This window comes from Capra hircus, chromosome 1, assembly GCF_001704415.2.
Source record: "Capra hircus breed San Clemente chromosome 1, ASM170441v1, whole genome shotgun sequence".
In the NCBI taxonomy this organism is placed as follows: domain Eukaryota; kingdom Metazoa; phylum Chordata; class Mammalia; order Artiodactyla; family Bovidae; genus Capra; species Capra hircus.
Window position 1 is genome coordinate 111,672,020 of NC_030808.1, and position 15,328 is coordinate 111,687,347.

The window sequence follows — 15,328 nt, forward strand, 5'->3', positions numbered from 1 at the left end:
AAAATTTTCATTCTCCTCTTTCACTTTCATCAAGAGGCTCTTTAGTTCTTCACTTTCTGCCAAAGGGTGGTGTCATCTGCATATCTGAAGTTATTGATATCTCTCCCAGCAATCTTGATTCCAGCTTGTGCTTCATCCAGTCCAGCATTTCACATGATGTACTTTGCATATAAGTTAAATAAGCAGGGTGACAATATATAGCCTTGACATACTTCTTTCCCAATTTGGAACCAGTCTGTTGTTTCAGGTCCAGTTCTAACTGTTGCTTCCTGACCTGCATACAGATTTCTCATAGGCAGGTCAGGTGGTCTGGTATTCCCATCCCTTGAAGAATTTTCCACAGTTTGTTGTGATCCACACAGTCAAAGGCTTTGGCCTAGTCAATAAAGCAGAAGTAGATGTTTTTCTGGAACTCTCTTGCTTTTTCGATGATCCAGTGGATGTTGGCAATTTCATCTCTGGTTCCTCTGACTTTTCTAAATCCAGCTTGAGCATCTGGCAGTTAACAGTTCACGTAATGTTTAAGCCTGGCTTGGAGAATTTTGAACATTACTTTACTAGCATGTGAGATGAGTTCAGTTGTGTGGTGTTTAAACATTCTTTGGCATTGCCTTTCTTTCAGTGAAAATGGACCTTTTCCAGTCCTGTGGCCACTGCTGAGTTTTCCAAATATGCTGGCATATTGAGTGCAGCACTTCCACAGCGTCATCTTTTAGGATTTGAAATAGCTCAGCTGGAATTCTGTCACCTCCACTAGCTTTGTTCATAGTGATGCTTCCTAAGGCCCACTTGACTTTTAATTCCAGGATGTCTGGCTCTAGATGAGTAATCATACCATCATGGTTATCTCGGTCATGAAGATCTTTTTTGTATAGTTCTTCAGTGTATTCTTGCCACCTCTTCTTAATATCTTCTGCTTCTGTTAGGTCCGTACCATTTCTGTCCTTCACTGTGCCCATCTTTACATGAAGTGTTCCCTTGGTGTCTCTAATTTTCTTGAAGAGATCTCTAGTCTTTCCCATTCTATTGTTTTCCTCTATTTCTTTGCATTGATCGCTGAGGAAGGCTTTCTTGTCTCTCCTTGCTATTCCTTGGAACTCTGCATTCAAATGGGTATATCTTTCCTTTTCTCCTTTGCATTTAGCTTCTCTTCTTTTGTCAGCTATGTGTAAAGCCTCCTCAGCCAACCATTTTGCCTTTTTGCATTTCTTTTTCTTGGGGATGGTCTTGATCACTGCCTCCTGTACGATGTCACGAACCTTCATCCATAGATCTTCAGGCACTCTGTCTATCAGATCTAATCCCTTGAATCTATTTGTCACTTGCACTGTATAATCATAAGTCATTTGATTTAGGTCTAGTGGTTTTCCCTACTTTCTTCAATTTAAGTCTGAATTTGGCAATGAGGAGTTCATGATCTGAGCCACAGTCTGTTCCTGGTCTTGTTTTTGCTGACTCTATAAAGCTTCTCCATCTTTGGCTGCAAAGAATATAATCAATCTGATTTCGGTGTTGACCATCTGGTGATGTCCATGTGTAGGGTCTTCTCTTGTGTTGTTGGACGAGGGTGTTTGCTATGACCAGTAAATTCTCTTGGCTAAACTGTGTTAGCTTTTTCCCTACTTCATTCTGTACTCTAAGGCCAAATTTGCTGTTACTCCAGGTGTTTCTTGACTTCCTACTTTTGCATTCCAGTCCCCTATAATGAAAAGGACTTCTTTTTGGGGTGTTAGTTCTAGAAGGTCTTATAGGTATTCATAGAACCGTTCAACTTCAGTTTCTTCAGCATTACTGGTTGGGGTGTAGACTTGGATTACTATGATATTGAATGGTTTGCCTTGGAAATGAACAGAGATCATTCTGTTGTTTTTGAGATTGCATCCGATTACTGCAGTTTGGACTCTCTTATTGACCATGATGGCTACTCCATTTCTTCTAAAGGATTCCTGCCCACAGTAGTAGATATAATGGTAATCTGAGTTAAATTCACCCATTCCAGTCCATTTTAGTTCACTGATTCCTAGAATGTCGACAGTCACTCTCGCCATCTCCTGTTGACCACTTCCAATTTGCCTTGATTCATGGACCTAACATTCCAGGTTCCTATGCAATATTGCTCTTTATAGCATGGACTTTACTTGCATTACCAGTCACATCCAGAACTGGGTGGTGTTTTTGCTTTGACTCCTTCTTTTCATTCTTTCTGGAGTTATTTCTCCACTGTTCTCCAGTAGCATATTGGGCACTACCAACCTGGGGAGTTAATCTTTCAGTGTCCCATTTTTTGCCTTTTCATACTGTTCATGGGGTTCTCAAGGCAAGAATACTGAAGTGGTTTGCTATTCCCTTCTCTAGTGGACCACGTTTTGTCAGAACTCTCTGCCATGACCCATCCATCTTTGTTGGCCTTACGTGGCATGGCTCATAGTTTTATTGAATTAGACAAGGCTGTGGTCCATGTGATCAGTTTGGTTAGTTTTCTGTGATTGTGGTTTTCATTTTGTCTTCCCTCTGATGGAGAAGGATAAGAGGCTTATGGAAGCTTCCTGATGGGAGAGACTGACTGAGGGTAGAAAATGGGTCTTGTTCTGATGGCCGGGGCCATGCTCAGTAAATCTTTAATCCAATTTTCTGTTGATGGGCAGGGTGGTGTTCCCTTCCCTGTTACTTGACCTGAGGCCAAACGATGGTGGAGGTAATGAAGATAATGGTGACCTCCAAAGGGTACCATGCAGGCACTGCTGCATTCAGTGCCCCCAACCCTGCAGCAGGCCACCGCTGACCCACGCTTCCACTGGAGACTCCTGGACACTCATGGGCAAGTCTGGGTCAGTCTCTTGTGGGGTCACTGCTCCTTTCTCCTGGGTCCTGGTGCACATAAGGGTTTGTCTGTGCCCTCCAAGAGTCTGTTTCCCCAGTCCTATGTAAGTTCTGATTGCTCTATGGTGGGATTGATGGCGACCTCCTCCAAGAAGGCTTATGCCATAGCCAGGTCTACTGCACCCAGAGGCCCTGCCCCTGCAGCAGTCCACTGCTGATCTGTACCTCTGCGGGAGATACTCAGACACAATTCTGTCTCAGTCTCTGTGTGTTCTCTGGGTCCTGGTGTGCCCAAGGTTTATTTGAGCTCTCTGAGCGTCTCTGGTGGGTATGGGGTTTGACTCTAACTGGGATTTTGCCCCTCCTTTCATCTTGCTGGGGCTTCTCCTTAGAGATATAGGGTTGACCAAAAAGTTCATTTGGATTTTTCCTTAAGATGCTACAGAAAAACCTGACCAAACTTTTTTGGCCAGCCCAATAAATAAGCTCCCCGGGTGATATGATTTGACGCTCATTTCCCAGCGAAGGGAATCACATCCGTGTGTCCTCCTCTCACCATTCTTAGTGTTATTGTCACTGTTAGTAACTCACTAAGAGCCTGTGGATCGTGGGGTCTCCTCAAAAGGATTTCTTCTCAAGTTTGTTGTTAATGATCAACCTCCTTCTGTGAAATTAGTTTTTATTTTGATGACAGTGTAAGTGGCAAGTATTTCCTTGACCTTTCTGCAAGTGGGTGAAGCAGACCTTTGAGGAAGCTGATAAGAATGGCGATGGCTTATTGAACATTGAAGAGATACACCAATTGATGCACAAACTAAATGTCAATCTGCCCCGAAGAAAAGTCAGACAAATGTTTCAGGTATGTTTTCACAATGGGATTGACCTTACGTAAAATACACTTTGGAGAGTAATGGTATACTGAGATATTTCAAAAGGCTATTTTGTCTTGGTGGAAGCTAATATTACCTGCTGTATATTGTTTTGTTTTTCTTTGAAGACAGAGGCATTTTATTTCATCAGAGAAAACTTCCCAAACTTAACATGCATCCACAATTTCACTTCCTAAAATGTGTTATTTTTGCCATTTTCAGAGTGATTATAAGCACTTTACTTGACAGTTTAATAATGGGGTAAATAGGATGAAGTCCCTTGGAGAGGATAAGATCTCATCTATCAATCTCATGGTCTGTAATGAGGATCAGAATAAGGACTAAGTAGTGTGAAAAATTAGCACTTGTGGAACTCCTCAAGAGCCCTCTATTTTGTTTCAGAGGAGTTGAGGATTTTAGAATCCCTAAGATTTAGAAGTGCTGTATCACTCCTGCCATTTAGGGAGCTCTCCAGAAGTTCACTCCACTGCTTGTTGGTGTTAGATGAGATGTTCTTTCCCTGTTTGAAAGTCCTGGAGGAAAATTCTTAGACCCAAATTTATCCTGTGTCCCCCAGCTCAGATTGTACTCAGTCTTCCATCTAAGATGCTGAAGTGAGTTCTATTAAGTTAAGATTGGTGCAAAGAGAGTGTTCAATTATTAGTAATTCCTAGAACACTAATTTTGGAAAGGCTTTTATTTGAAGATAAGTCATATACGTAATTCATGTGTTGTAGTAATTTGCTAAGTGAGTAGGTAGTTCATATTTTTTATGTGTAAAATTAAGTAAGAGGGTTATATTTTATGGTTAATGCATTTTGCTCCCTTTGTTTTCTGACCTCCTGTTATCAGAGGTGGTAAGGGCGGAAATGACATGAGGGGTGAGTTGCAACAGTGAATGGAAGATGGAGGCTGGCTTTGATCTGTGACCTCTTACAGTTACACATCCTGTGGTCCTGTCCTTGGAAGCTGGAGGTAGTTTGCACTGTGGGAACTTGCTCCCATTGCACTAAAGAGAAAGGAAAGAGGAGGAAGGAATGAGACACGCTATGAAAGGAACTAGAGATGGGGAGAGGGACTTTGGAGGTGAACTGAGTTGTCACAGAGTGAACAGTCTGTAAACTACATGGAAAGGTTCGCCATGTTCCTGGCACTCCCTGTGACACCTAACTTTTGTCCTGCTGTGAGCCCCATCTCCCATCTGTTCCTTTTCATAGATGTTCATCATACAGGGAGAGAGAGCCCTGATTAAATCAGAGAGGGTACACTTATAGAGGGGGGCAAAGTCTATACTTACAAAAATAACGATCTGGGAGTACTTTTTGGAAGTAAGAGAAGTAACATTCAATTTTGACTTATTTTTACTTCTGTATTTTTAACCCTCTTCAGATACCTTTTGTCTCTAATGCCCATGTATTTTGAGGATAAACCATGAAATGTTTATGTTAAAAGTCTTGTGAGTTCAGAGTTAATACTTCAGAGGTTTTTTTCCCCAAAAAACTTTAAAATTCATATTTTTTTGTATTGGGGTATAGCCAATTAACAATATTGTGGTAGTTTCAGGTGAACAGCGAAGGGACTCAGCCATGCATATACATGTATCCGCTTTCCCCCAAACCCTCCTCCCATCCAAGCTGGCACATAATATTGACCAGAGTTCCATGTGCTATGCAGTAGGTTCTTGTTTGTTATCCATTTCAAATATAGCAATGTGTACATGACTTTCCCAAAGTCCCTAACTATCCCTTCTGCCTAGCAACCATAAGTTCATTTTCTAAATCTATGATTCCCTTTGTTTTGTAAGTTCATTTGTATCATTTCTTTTTAGACTCCACATATAAGGGACATCCTATGGTATTTTTCCTTCTCTGTCTGACTTCATGCAGTATGACACTTTGTAGGTCCATTCATGCTACTGAAAATGGCATTATTTCGTTCTTTTTAAAGGCTGCGTAATAGTCCATTGTATATATGTACCACATCTTCTTTATTCAGTCTTTTGTTGATGGATATTCAGGTTGCTTCTATGTCTTAGCTATTGTAAACAGTGCTGCAATGAATGTTGGGATGCATGTATCCTTTTGGATCATGTTTTTCTCTGGATATATGCCCAGGAGTGGGATTGCAAGGTCGTATGGTAGCTCAATGTTTAATTTTGTAAGGAACCTCAATACTGCTCTCCATAGCAGCTGCACCAACTTACATTCCCACCTACAGTGTAGGAAGGTTCCCTTCTACTTTGGAGATGTTTTAAGAAAGCACTAAGGTCTCTTTTTGTGACTTTGAATTTAAAGATTGAAAGACTTCTCAAGCAAGGAGTGACTGGAGAAGTAGCTGGGCCTCTAGTGTAAATATAGATTATTTCTACCATAGATTTTGCATGTAGCTCAGGGTGGAGTAATGGGAATAAGAATCTTAGTTTTATTTTAAGGAGCATATCCTTTTCTTTCTTTCTTTCTTTCTTTTTTTTTTTTTACTGAATTGCTGGTAAAGACATTAAATCCTTCCTGGAATTTTCTTTGCCTTCTTGTTGCAGTGCAAGATTCAACTTATTTTTTAAAAGTAATCTGTTAGGGTTTGGATAGCTTCTTTTGAAGTCTTTGAGGCTATTGCTTAAAACCTCAGAGTGGTACTGTTCTTAATGGTTTAGGCATTTCCAAAGAAATCTTGAAAAATGTATCATGTCTCTATCCAGGGTTATAAATTCTGAAAAAACTACAGCAGAAATATGAACATTAGACATACTTTCTTAGGATGCAAAGACTACAGCCAAGAGCCTGAAACCAAAATTGTTGGTATTCTGTAGATCAGTCTATCACTGCTTTTAAAATGACAGAAGGAAACAGCAATCAGCCTCAAAAAGAAACTCTGTGCGATGTAAATATCGGTCTATGTTTGTTCGTAGTTGGCGCAAAGTTAGATGAGTTTAAAAAGATATATTTTTATACACACTTTGGCTTTCAAAGCTATGTTTAAAACCACATACCAGCTGACTATATGTCGCAAAATCTATGTATTTCAAAATGCCATTCATCCCCTGTCAGTTTTTGTTTAGTTTTACAACTGTGTTCACTTAGAATAGAGAACATATAAATGGATTGGTTACTCATTATATGTTCCCAGTAGTTTTATGGTTTTATGACAAATCCAGCCAGTCAGAAAGCAGGTACATGGTAAAAGATCCTTGCTCAATAATTACTAGGAGCAAATAATTTCAACTAGAGATAAGTGCAAATGGATTTTTCAGGCAGGGAGGTACCAATGATGCTGCTGGCTATAAGAGCAATAAGCTATCTATGTAGAATTAAGAAATTCTTTTATAGGTAAAAGTTACATTTGATTGAATCACAGTTTAGAAGCTGATAAGAGGCTAGTATTTTCATGATATATTGAATTATTTTCTCTTTTGCTTATGATTAATCTTCTCCAAGATTTCTTTGATTAGTTTTGTCAAAAGACCAGCTTTTGGCTTAATTGCTCACCTTTGATGTTATATCTTCTAGTTTTCTATTTTGTTTAGCTTTCTTCTTTTGCTTAAAAGTCATTTCCTTCTATTTTCCTTAGCTTAACTTTTTAATAGCTTTTGGAGTTGAATTGTTAGCTCACCTGATTTTAATTTACCTTGCTTTCTAATAAGTTGAAAACTTCAAGTTCCCCTCTAACTACTGCTTTAGTGTCATCACACAAGTTTTAATACGTGGTGCATGTGTTTCCTTCTGTTTAATTTCCTGTTTAGAAATGGTTGTTTCCAGACAAAGTTTTTTAAGCTTTCTTTGTTGCTTTATAAATTTACTGTAGTCAGAGAAATTAGTTTTTATAAAGTTGATTCTTTATAATTTGAAACATTATTGTGGCCTAATGTATAGTCAATTTTTAAATTGATCCATGTGTTCTTGAAAAGAACATGTTTACCGTTTGCAAAGTGGGCATTAGCTTTTTATTATAAATATTATTTCCCACTGCTGAATTTCCTATTTCAAACTCTTACTGCTTTATTTTTTCTATGCCTCTTTCAGGAAGCTGATACAGATGAGAATCAGGGAACTCTGACTTTTGAAGAATTCTGTGTGTTTTACAAAATGATGTCTTTGAGACGAGACCTTTATTTGTTGCTTTTGAGCTACAGTGACAAGAAAGATCATCTAACTGTGGAAGAACTGGCTCAGTTTTTGAAGGTGGAACAAAAGGTATCATTAGACTGTTGCACTGAACGTTTACTTAAAAATACTTGTGAAAGATACATGGGTTTCTCTTAGGGCTGAGTGTAGGTATATTTTAAATTTAAGTTAGAAGGGTAAATATCACAATTCCAAAAAAATCTTATCTGAGGTTTTAAAAATGTGTTCCCAGCAGCTTTAGAGAAATTGAATTAGTAAATTGAACACATACATAATTTTTAACCTTAAATATGCATATTTTTCCACAAAGTGGTGACTACTCTCTGGTGTTTTTCCTTTTAGGTACTATAGTGATATTTTCTTTATGTTAGTAATATAGCTAGGTATTTATTAACTATGATGTAATTCTTTTTAAAAATTATTTATTTGGCTGTATTAGGACTTACTTAGTTGCAGCATGTGGGATCTAGTTCCCTGATTGGGGATCAAACCTGGGCTCCCTGTATTGGGAGCATGGAGTCTGACTGGACCACCAGGGAAGTCTCCTATGACATAATTCTTTTTTTTTAGTTGGAAGATAATTGCTTTACATTGTTGTCTTGGTTTCTGCCATATAACAATGTGAGTCATCCATAAGTATACATATGTCTCCTCCCTTTTGAAACTCCCTCCCCCCACCCCCAGCCCATCTAGGTTGTCACAGAACACCAGTTGAGCTCCTGTGTTACATAGCAACTTCCCATTAGCGATGTTTTATGTATGCTAACACATGTTTCAATGCCACTCTCTCAATTCATCCCACCCTTGCTTCCCTGGTGGCTCAGAGGTTAAAGCGTCTGCCCGCAATGCAGGAGACCCGGGTTCGATCCCTGGGTCGGGAAGATCCCCTGAAGAAGGGAATGGCAACCCACTCCAGTACTCTTGCCTGGAGAATCCCATGGAGGGAGGAGCCTGGTAGGCTACAGTCCATGGGGTCACAAAGAGTCGGACATGACTGAGCGACTTCACTTCACTTCTCCTTTCCCCACTGGGCCCACAGGTCTATTCTTTACGTCCCCATCTCTATTCTTGCCCTGCAAATAGGTTCTTCAGTACCATTGTTTCTAGATTCCATATATATGCTTTAATACACAATATTTGTTTTTCTCTGATTTCCTCCACTCTGAATAATAGGCTCTAGATTCATTCACCTAGAACTGACTGAAATTTATTCTGTTTTATGGCCGAGTAATATTCCATTGTATATATGTACCACAAATTCTTTATCCATTCATCTGCCCTATGACATAATTCTTAACTAGCAAAACAGTACTTCATTGGTAAATATCTTCCCTCACACCTTGCCCTATGCATCTCTTCCATATGGCTGTGCCTGAGTTGTATACTTTATAATAAACTGGTAATAGTAGCTAAAGCAGCTTTCTTAGTTCCATAAGTCATTCTTGTAAATCTTAGAAACTGAGTCACAGGAGCTGACAAAGACTTTCTCCTTAACTAAACAAACTCTAGGCAGGCTCTTTTGAGCCACTTTTCCTACTGGGTTGCATCCTTTGGCCTTGCCCTTAAGAATCCAGTTGTAGCAATAATTCTTAAGTCTGTTTAACCAGAATCTCTATCCTTGACATCTAGTCACCTTCGATGTCTGATAAAATTCTTCATCTACCGCTATGCCCTGGTGATATTTGATCACCTTGGCCTGCATTTCAGGAAGAATCCTATTAGGCTGGGTTAGCCAAAACCCCCACTTCTGTCTGGGATTTCTTCCACTGATCCCTGATCCTTGGCTGTAAATCTCTGCTTGTATTCAAAATTGAATCAGTTCTGTACTGAGTTCTCTTTTCCCCTTTTGCAGTAATTAACTGATTAAAATCTGTTTTTAGTTTTAACCCACTTGAAGTTCTGATTATTCCTTGACAGAACTCCCAAATTTGTTAATAGGTCAGGTAGAACTGGGGTAGCCTAAGCACCTCATTTGTGGCTGGCATCTGAAATAGGGGCAGCCTGTGGGCCTGAGTCTTGTGAGGTCTAATGCTAACTCCAGGTGGTCAGTGTCAGAACTGAATTGCATCATTGGAACCCAGTTGGTGTCAGAGAATTAGAGATTCGGTGGTGTCAGAAAAAAGACACTAGACCTGGTAATATTTTACTTTGTTCCATTACCACCATCACATACATTTTAGGCATAACAGATTTATAAATTTCATTGTTGCTTTCTTAAGGATTAAGCCAGACAGTATTAGCAAAATGTTTTATCATAATCAGTTATTAAATTAGTTTAATAATTTGGCAAAGGCTGAGCTTCTCCATTAACAAAGTTAGCTCTAAGACAAGTAGAAAATGGGAATGGAGTAATAGAAGAATTTTTTCCCCCCCCAGAGAATATGCGTTTCTAAATCTCTATTACCCTGTTTCTTGCAATTATAACTACTCCTGCTTTCTCATCAGAAGAACTCTTCCTAGTATAGTAGAGAGACCATTAGACCAGGGGTCTAGAAGGTCTGCATTTCACACCTGGCAAGTTGTTCTTTTTTGTTTTTAAACTTCGAGGATAATTGCTTTACAATATTGTGTTAGTTTCAGTAAGCTTTATTGGTTGGAGAATCTTACACAGGCCAATCAATATTGTTTTTGAGCCTTGGTTTCCTAAGCTGTAAAAAGGGGAGTTAATACCTACCTTCCTTACCTCACAGTGTCAGATTGAAAACTGATAGGGGTGATGAATGTGAAAGCCCTTTGACAGAGATATTTGAAAGCACAACAGTGTGAAAAATTAAAATGTTTAAAGATGTTGACTTCAAATTCATTTGTGCTGGTGGAATTTACCCAATCTAGCTGAACAGCAGTAGTGGATATCACTTGCTAAGGGGCATGTATTTTTTTCCTCCTTTTGTTATATTGACATTCAATCAGCAAATTTTAGTTGGGCAAAATAGAAGCCACTGTTCTGTGACTTCTGCTCCTGGCAGGTGATTACCCATTTCCAGTTTAATTTTCTAAAGTAGCTTGAAGCTACATGTGGATTTAACACAAAATAAATTTTAAAAATTATCGTGTATCAAGAGGCATAAACCATAAGGAAAATATTAGTGTTCTGAAACTTTTATATGTGGTCCAATATATCAAACATGATAAAATGAATGTCAGGTTCAAACTCAGAAAATGCAATATACAAAAGAGAGAAATAGTGAATTTCCCTAGTGTAGAAAGTGCTGTACAGACTATTGAGGGGAGAAGTCAATACTCAGTAGAAAAATGTGCAAAACATAAAAAATTTTACAATGTCAATAATATTAAAAATGTTCATCTTTCACTAGTAATTAAAAAATGTGAAGTAAAACCAAGAGACCATTTTTCAGCCATCAAATTAATAAAGGTTAAAGTATAGTATGAAACATGGTATACATATATTTCTGGTGAAGTTGTGAAATGATACAATCTTTCTATAGGGTAGTTTTATTATTTATCAATTTTTACATAATATATAAAACTTTGACCAATCCATTTTACTTCTAATAATTCATCCTAAGGAAACAGTTGTGCATAGAAAAAAGTTATCAAGTTGTGCATTTCAGCATTTTTTAACAGAGAGAAAAATTGGACATAATCTAAGTGTGCAGCGGGAGAGTCATTAGTCAAGAGTTTTGTAGGGTTTTGGGTTTTGAAATGGGATTTTCACAGTGTAACAAATCTGAGGCAATTTGGTGATCCGTATGGCAGTAATTCATTCGTTTCTGATGGCATCAGATTAGTGTAGACACCAGAGTATTCAAATTTTACAGATTTACTCAGTTGTGAAATGAAATATCACTGCTGGCCACATATGCTGTCCAGGATTATGGGAATTCAAATATTGGCCTGTAGGCCAGACATTTTTATTTCACTGAAGCACTTTGAAAATTGAATTGATGACTTTGACAAGTCCAACTGCTGTTTAATTAGGACTTTCATCCTTGACATACGATGTGCCCAGAGAAATTTTCACTGTCTTTTATATCCATGAAGAAGTGCCAGTTAGGAAAAAGCCAGTTGGCTGGATTTTCCCTTCTGTCACTTCCTTACTTCCACAGATCAATATCACACACATCCATTAGTCTGTGGTTCTAGAGTACAAGAGTTGATTGAGACCCTTTTCCAGTTTTTCTATTAAAAAAAATTTAAATATATATATGCATATATGTATATTTTAAGTTCTATAGTATTGTGTTGGTTTCTGCCATACAACCGTGCGGATCAGCCACAATTATAAATACATCCCCTCCCTCCCTAGACTCCCCCACTACCCCCATCCCATCCCTCCAGGTCATCACAGAGCAGCAGACTGGGCTCTTCCTGTGCTACGCAGCAACCTCCCAGAAAGGGATAGACCTAACAGAGAAGAAAGGGACCAGCCATCCGCCTTCTACCTGATCGTGTGTAATTGATGCTGCCCTCTTCATTCATCCCACTCTCTCCCCGCCTCACTGTGTCCACAAGTCCACTCTCCACATCTGCATCTCCATTCCTTCCCCGGGGCTGAATGTATTTTGTGTTTGATTCTTCTCAGAGTTTTGGTTTAGGAGTAAGAATCTGATTTCATTCCCTCCACCCTCCTCAACAGCCTTTCTTAGCAAGCCTTTACCTTTTTTCTAATCCTTTTGTTTCTTATGTATTGAAGAGTGAGGAAGAAAAGGCAGGAATATTGAAGCATCTTTATAATTTGCAGATGCTTCTAGCTCTTAACCAAGAGCAAAGGCACTGCCATAGATGAGTCAAAAGCAGATTTCTATTTATGTATGGCTTTTTATCTGAAATATGCATGTGGTTGGTTAATTCCAGGGGAATTTTCAGAACTTTTGTGATCCCATGCTAGAAGGCCCTCTTCTTATTGAACTTTATATGACACAGACCTATATATTATCCCTTTCTGGTGGTTCTAACAGTTGCTTATTTTGCCTTTTTTTTTTTTTCTGTTGAAATATACCCTTGATTCTTCTGATCCAATTATATAAGTGTCATTTTCCCCCTCTCCCTTCATTACCCTTTACTGAATCCAGACTGGTTTGGTGAGAGTCATGGTCATTCTAATATCACTTCTCTTGTGGGAAATAATTATAAATTCTTCTCTGCTAGAACTATCCCTTTCTGGTGTTAGTGTTCCTTTATCTTTTATTTTTAAAGCATTCTCCTCATCATAAAAAGCATTCCATTAAGAGCCTTTCCCAAATCTGTTTCATTTTTCTTAATCATTTGCAATTAAAGCAGTTGAGAGACTGTTCAGAGTAATTGTGTCTTGTAGTATTTTTTCTCTTAAATACAGTCCCCAAAATACATTTTCTATGAAATAGCTTTGTGTTTAAATGCATTGAAATTTGTACCTTAATTTTTGGATGAGTTAGAGTAGCCATTTTGGGGAGATAAACAGTTATCGCGGTTGTCTTTTTCAGTTGGAAACTGAATGACCATTCATCTAGAGATGTTTCCCTGCTCCCTCCTGAAACTGCCAAAAAAATGTAGTAAAAAGACCCCTGCTCCCTGTAAAACCACAAGGACAAAGAGAGTAGGAGAGGATACAGAAACAGCAATATCTTGAAACTTGTCTGATCTAAAGGAGACCTCAGAGCACTGAAACCCAAGCCCACAGAGCAAGAAACCACCAAACACGTTCATTTGCCTGAAGAACCCAAGAAAGCTCAAGAATGAAATTCACACAATACTCTGAAAACAGGAGAGGAGCAGGGGTTGAAAGCACAAGCGTTGGTTGGAAGTCTGATCCAGATGATGCTAGGGCTCCAGATCCTCTCCCCTCCCCGTGGTAGCAGGGCAGCTGTCCCTTCTACGCCCTGGCATGAAACTGAAGCTAAGAACCGGAGGAGGGTGGACCAGAAGACTCTGGACTAAGTCATGCCAGGCACACCTGAGCAAGGGCCCTGAAACATAGGAGATGTGTCAGGCAGTTTTCAAAGATGGCTACAGTAGTCCCCGTGTCCCTGTATGTGTGTTGCTGTACAACATGACTTTGCTTCTCCGCCTGTCAAGAAGTGGAGTCTATTTTTCTGCCCCTTGAACCTGGGCTGACTTCGTGACTTGGTTTGACTAGTGGATTGTTGCAAAATTAATGTGTAAGGAATGTAGGCTACAGAGCCTTGGCAGTTCCCTTTGTCCCCTGTTGGGGCTGTGAGACTATCATGTGAGGAAGCTGGGTACTTTCTCTGAGGAGGAGAGACCACATAAGGAAGCCCAGCCAACAGCAACCACAGTCATGTTGGTGAAGCCATTTTGGACTATATGACTGTAGTCATGTGACTAGCTGCCTGTTTTTACCTAGAAACCCCCCAGGTGAAAACAGAATAATTGTGTGGCTGGACCCAGTCCCACTTACCATCCTACATAGTTGTGAACAAGTTAGTAGTGGTTGTTTTAAGTCTCTTAAGTTTTGGAAACGGATAATGAGTACAAAGATTAAGTGAATATTTATGAGCTGAACTGAACTGAACTGAACTGAAGTGTGAGAACCACAGTCCTCTTCCAATGTTCAGATCTTGGGTTTATCCCTTCCAAGTAGGACACTGGAAAAATTTCCTTAGAGGAATATTACAAACTTTGGTAGGTTAAATAGTAGCTTGAAAAGATACGTCCAAGTGCTAACTCCCTGTATCAGTAAATGTGACCTTATTTGAAAGTAGGGTCTTTGCAGATGTACTAAAGGGTGTTGAGATGAAATTATCCTAAATTTTGTGTGTACTCTAAATCCAGTGATGAGTGTCCTTATAAGCAACAGAAAAGAAGACACACACACACAGAAAGAAGAAGGTGGCTATGTGAAGATGGAAGCAGAGACTGTAGTTATGAAGCCTCAAGCCAGGGTTTGCCAGCAGCACCAGAAGCAAGGGGAGAGAAATGGAATGGATTGTCCCCCTGTGTCTCCAGCTCTAGGAGATAAACTCAAGGGGAACCTCCCCCCTCCCCACCACAAAGATATTTACATCAGAAATTTCCTAAGAGTCCCACTGGAGAACTCTACAGTGAAGCTTACTAGTCACTAAGCTCTGCTCAAGAACACAGCTTTCAACCAATTTTTCCTTGCCTTAGTTTTAAGTAGGTTTTTAAATAGTTGATTTAAAAAATGAGCTTTAAATAACCAGGGCTTACCACACATTTGAGGAAATCCTCTGCTATAAAGAAAGAGACAAAGGCAAACAAGTAACTCAAGAAACTTAGAGGTAAGAGACAATGCAGGGAAGGAAACTTTAGAAACTGACATTAATGCATTAGAGTAATTAAAAAAGTTGCCGCCATGAAGAAAGAGCAAGGTGCTATGAGAAAAGAAGACTCAGAGGAAGAGAAGAGCAGGGAACTACATTTGTTAGTTGTCTTGGATAAAGTTGAGAAAATTTCCCCAAAAGGAGAATATACAGCAAAGAAATAGATAAATGAGAAGAAAATAATTAGATTAATCCTGAAGGTCCGCTATCTGAATGATAGGAGTTACAGAAAAAGATGAGCTAGAAGGGAGGATATTTATCAAACAAGTAATTAAAAGAT

The 15,328-nt window shown here is 39.1% G+C and overlaps 1 protein-coding gene across 3 annotated transcripts in view; it reads left to right on the plus strand.

Moving 5' to 3' along the window:
- The window catches only part of PLCH1 (phospholipase C eta 1), a 109,314-nt gene that overhangs the window by 11,871 nt on the left and 82,115 nt on the right, over positions 1–15,328 (plus strand). For all 3 annotated transcript variants that reach the window (XM_018048620.1, XM_018048609.1, XM_018048614.1), the window contains exons 3-4: positions 3,550–3,679; positions 7,706–7,876. In XM_018048620.1, coding sequence (XP_017904109.1) covers positions 3,550–3,679; positions 7,706–7,876 — 301 coding nt within the window. The remainder of the gene's footprint in view (positions 1–3,549; positions 3,680–7,705; positions 7,877–15,328) is intronic.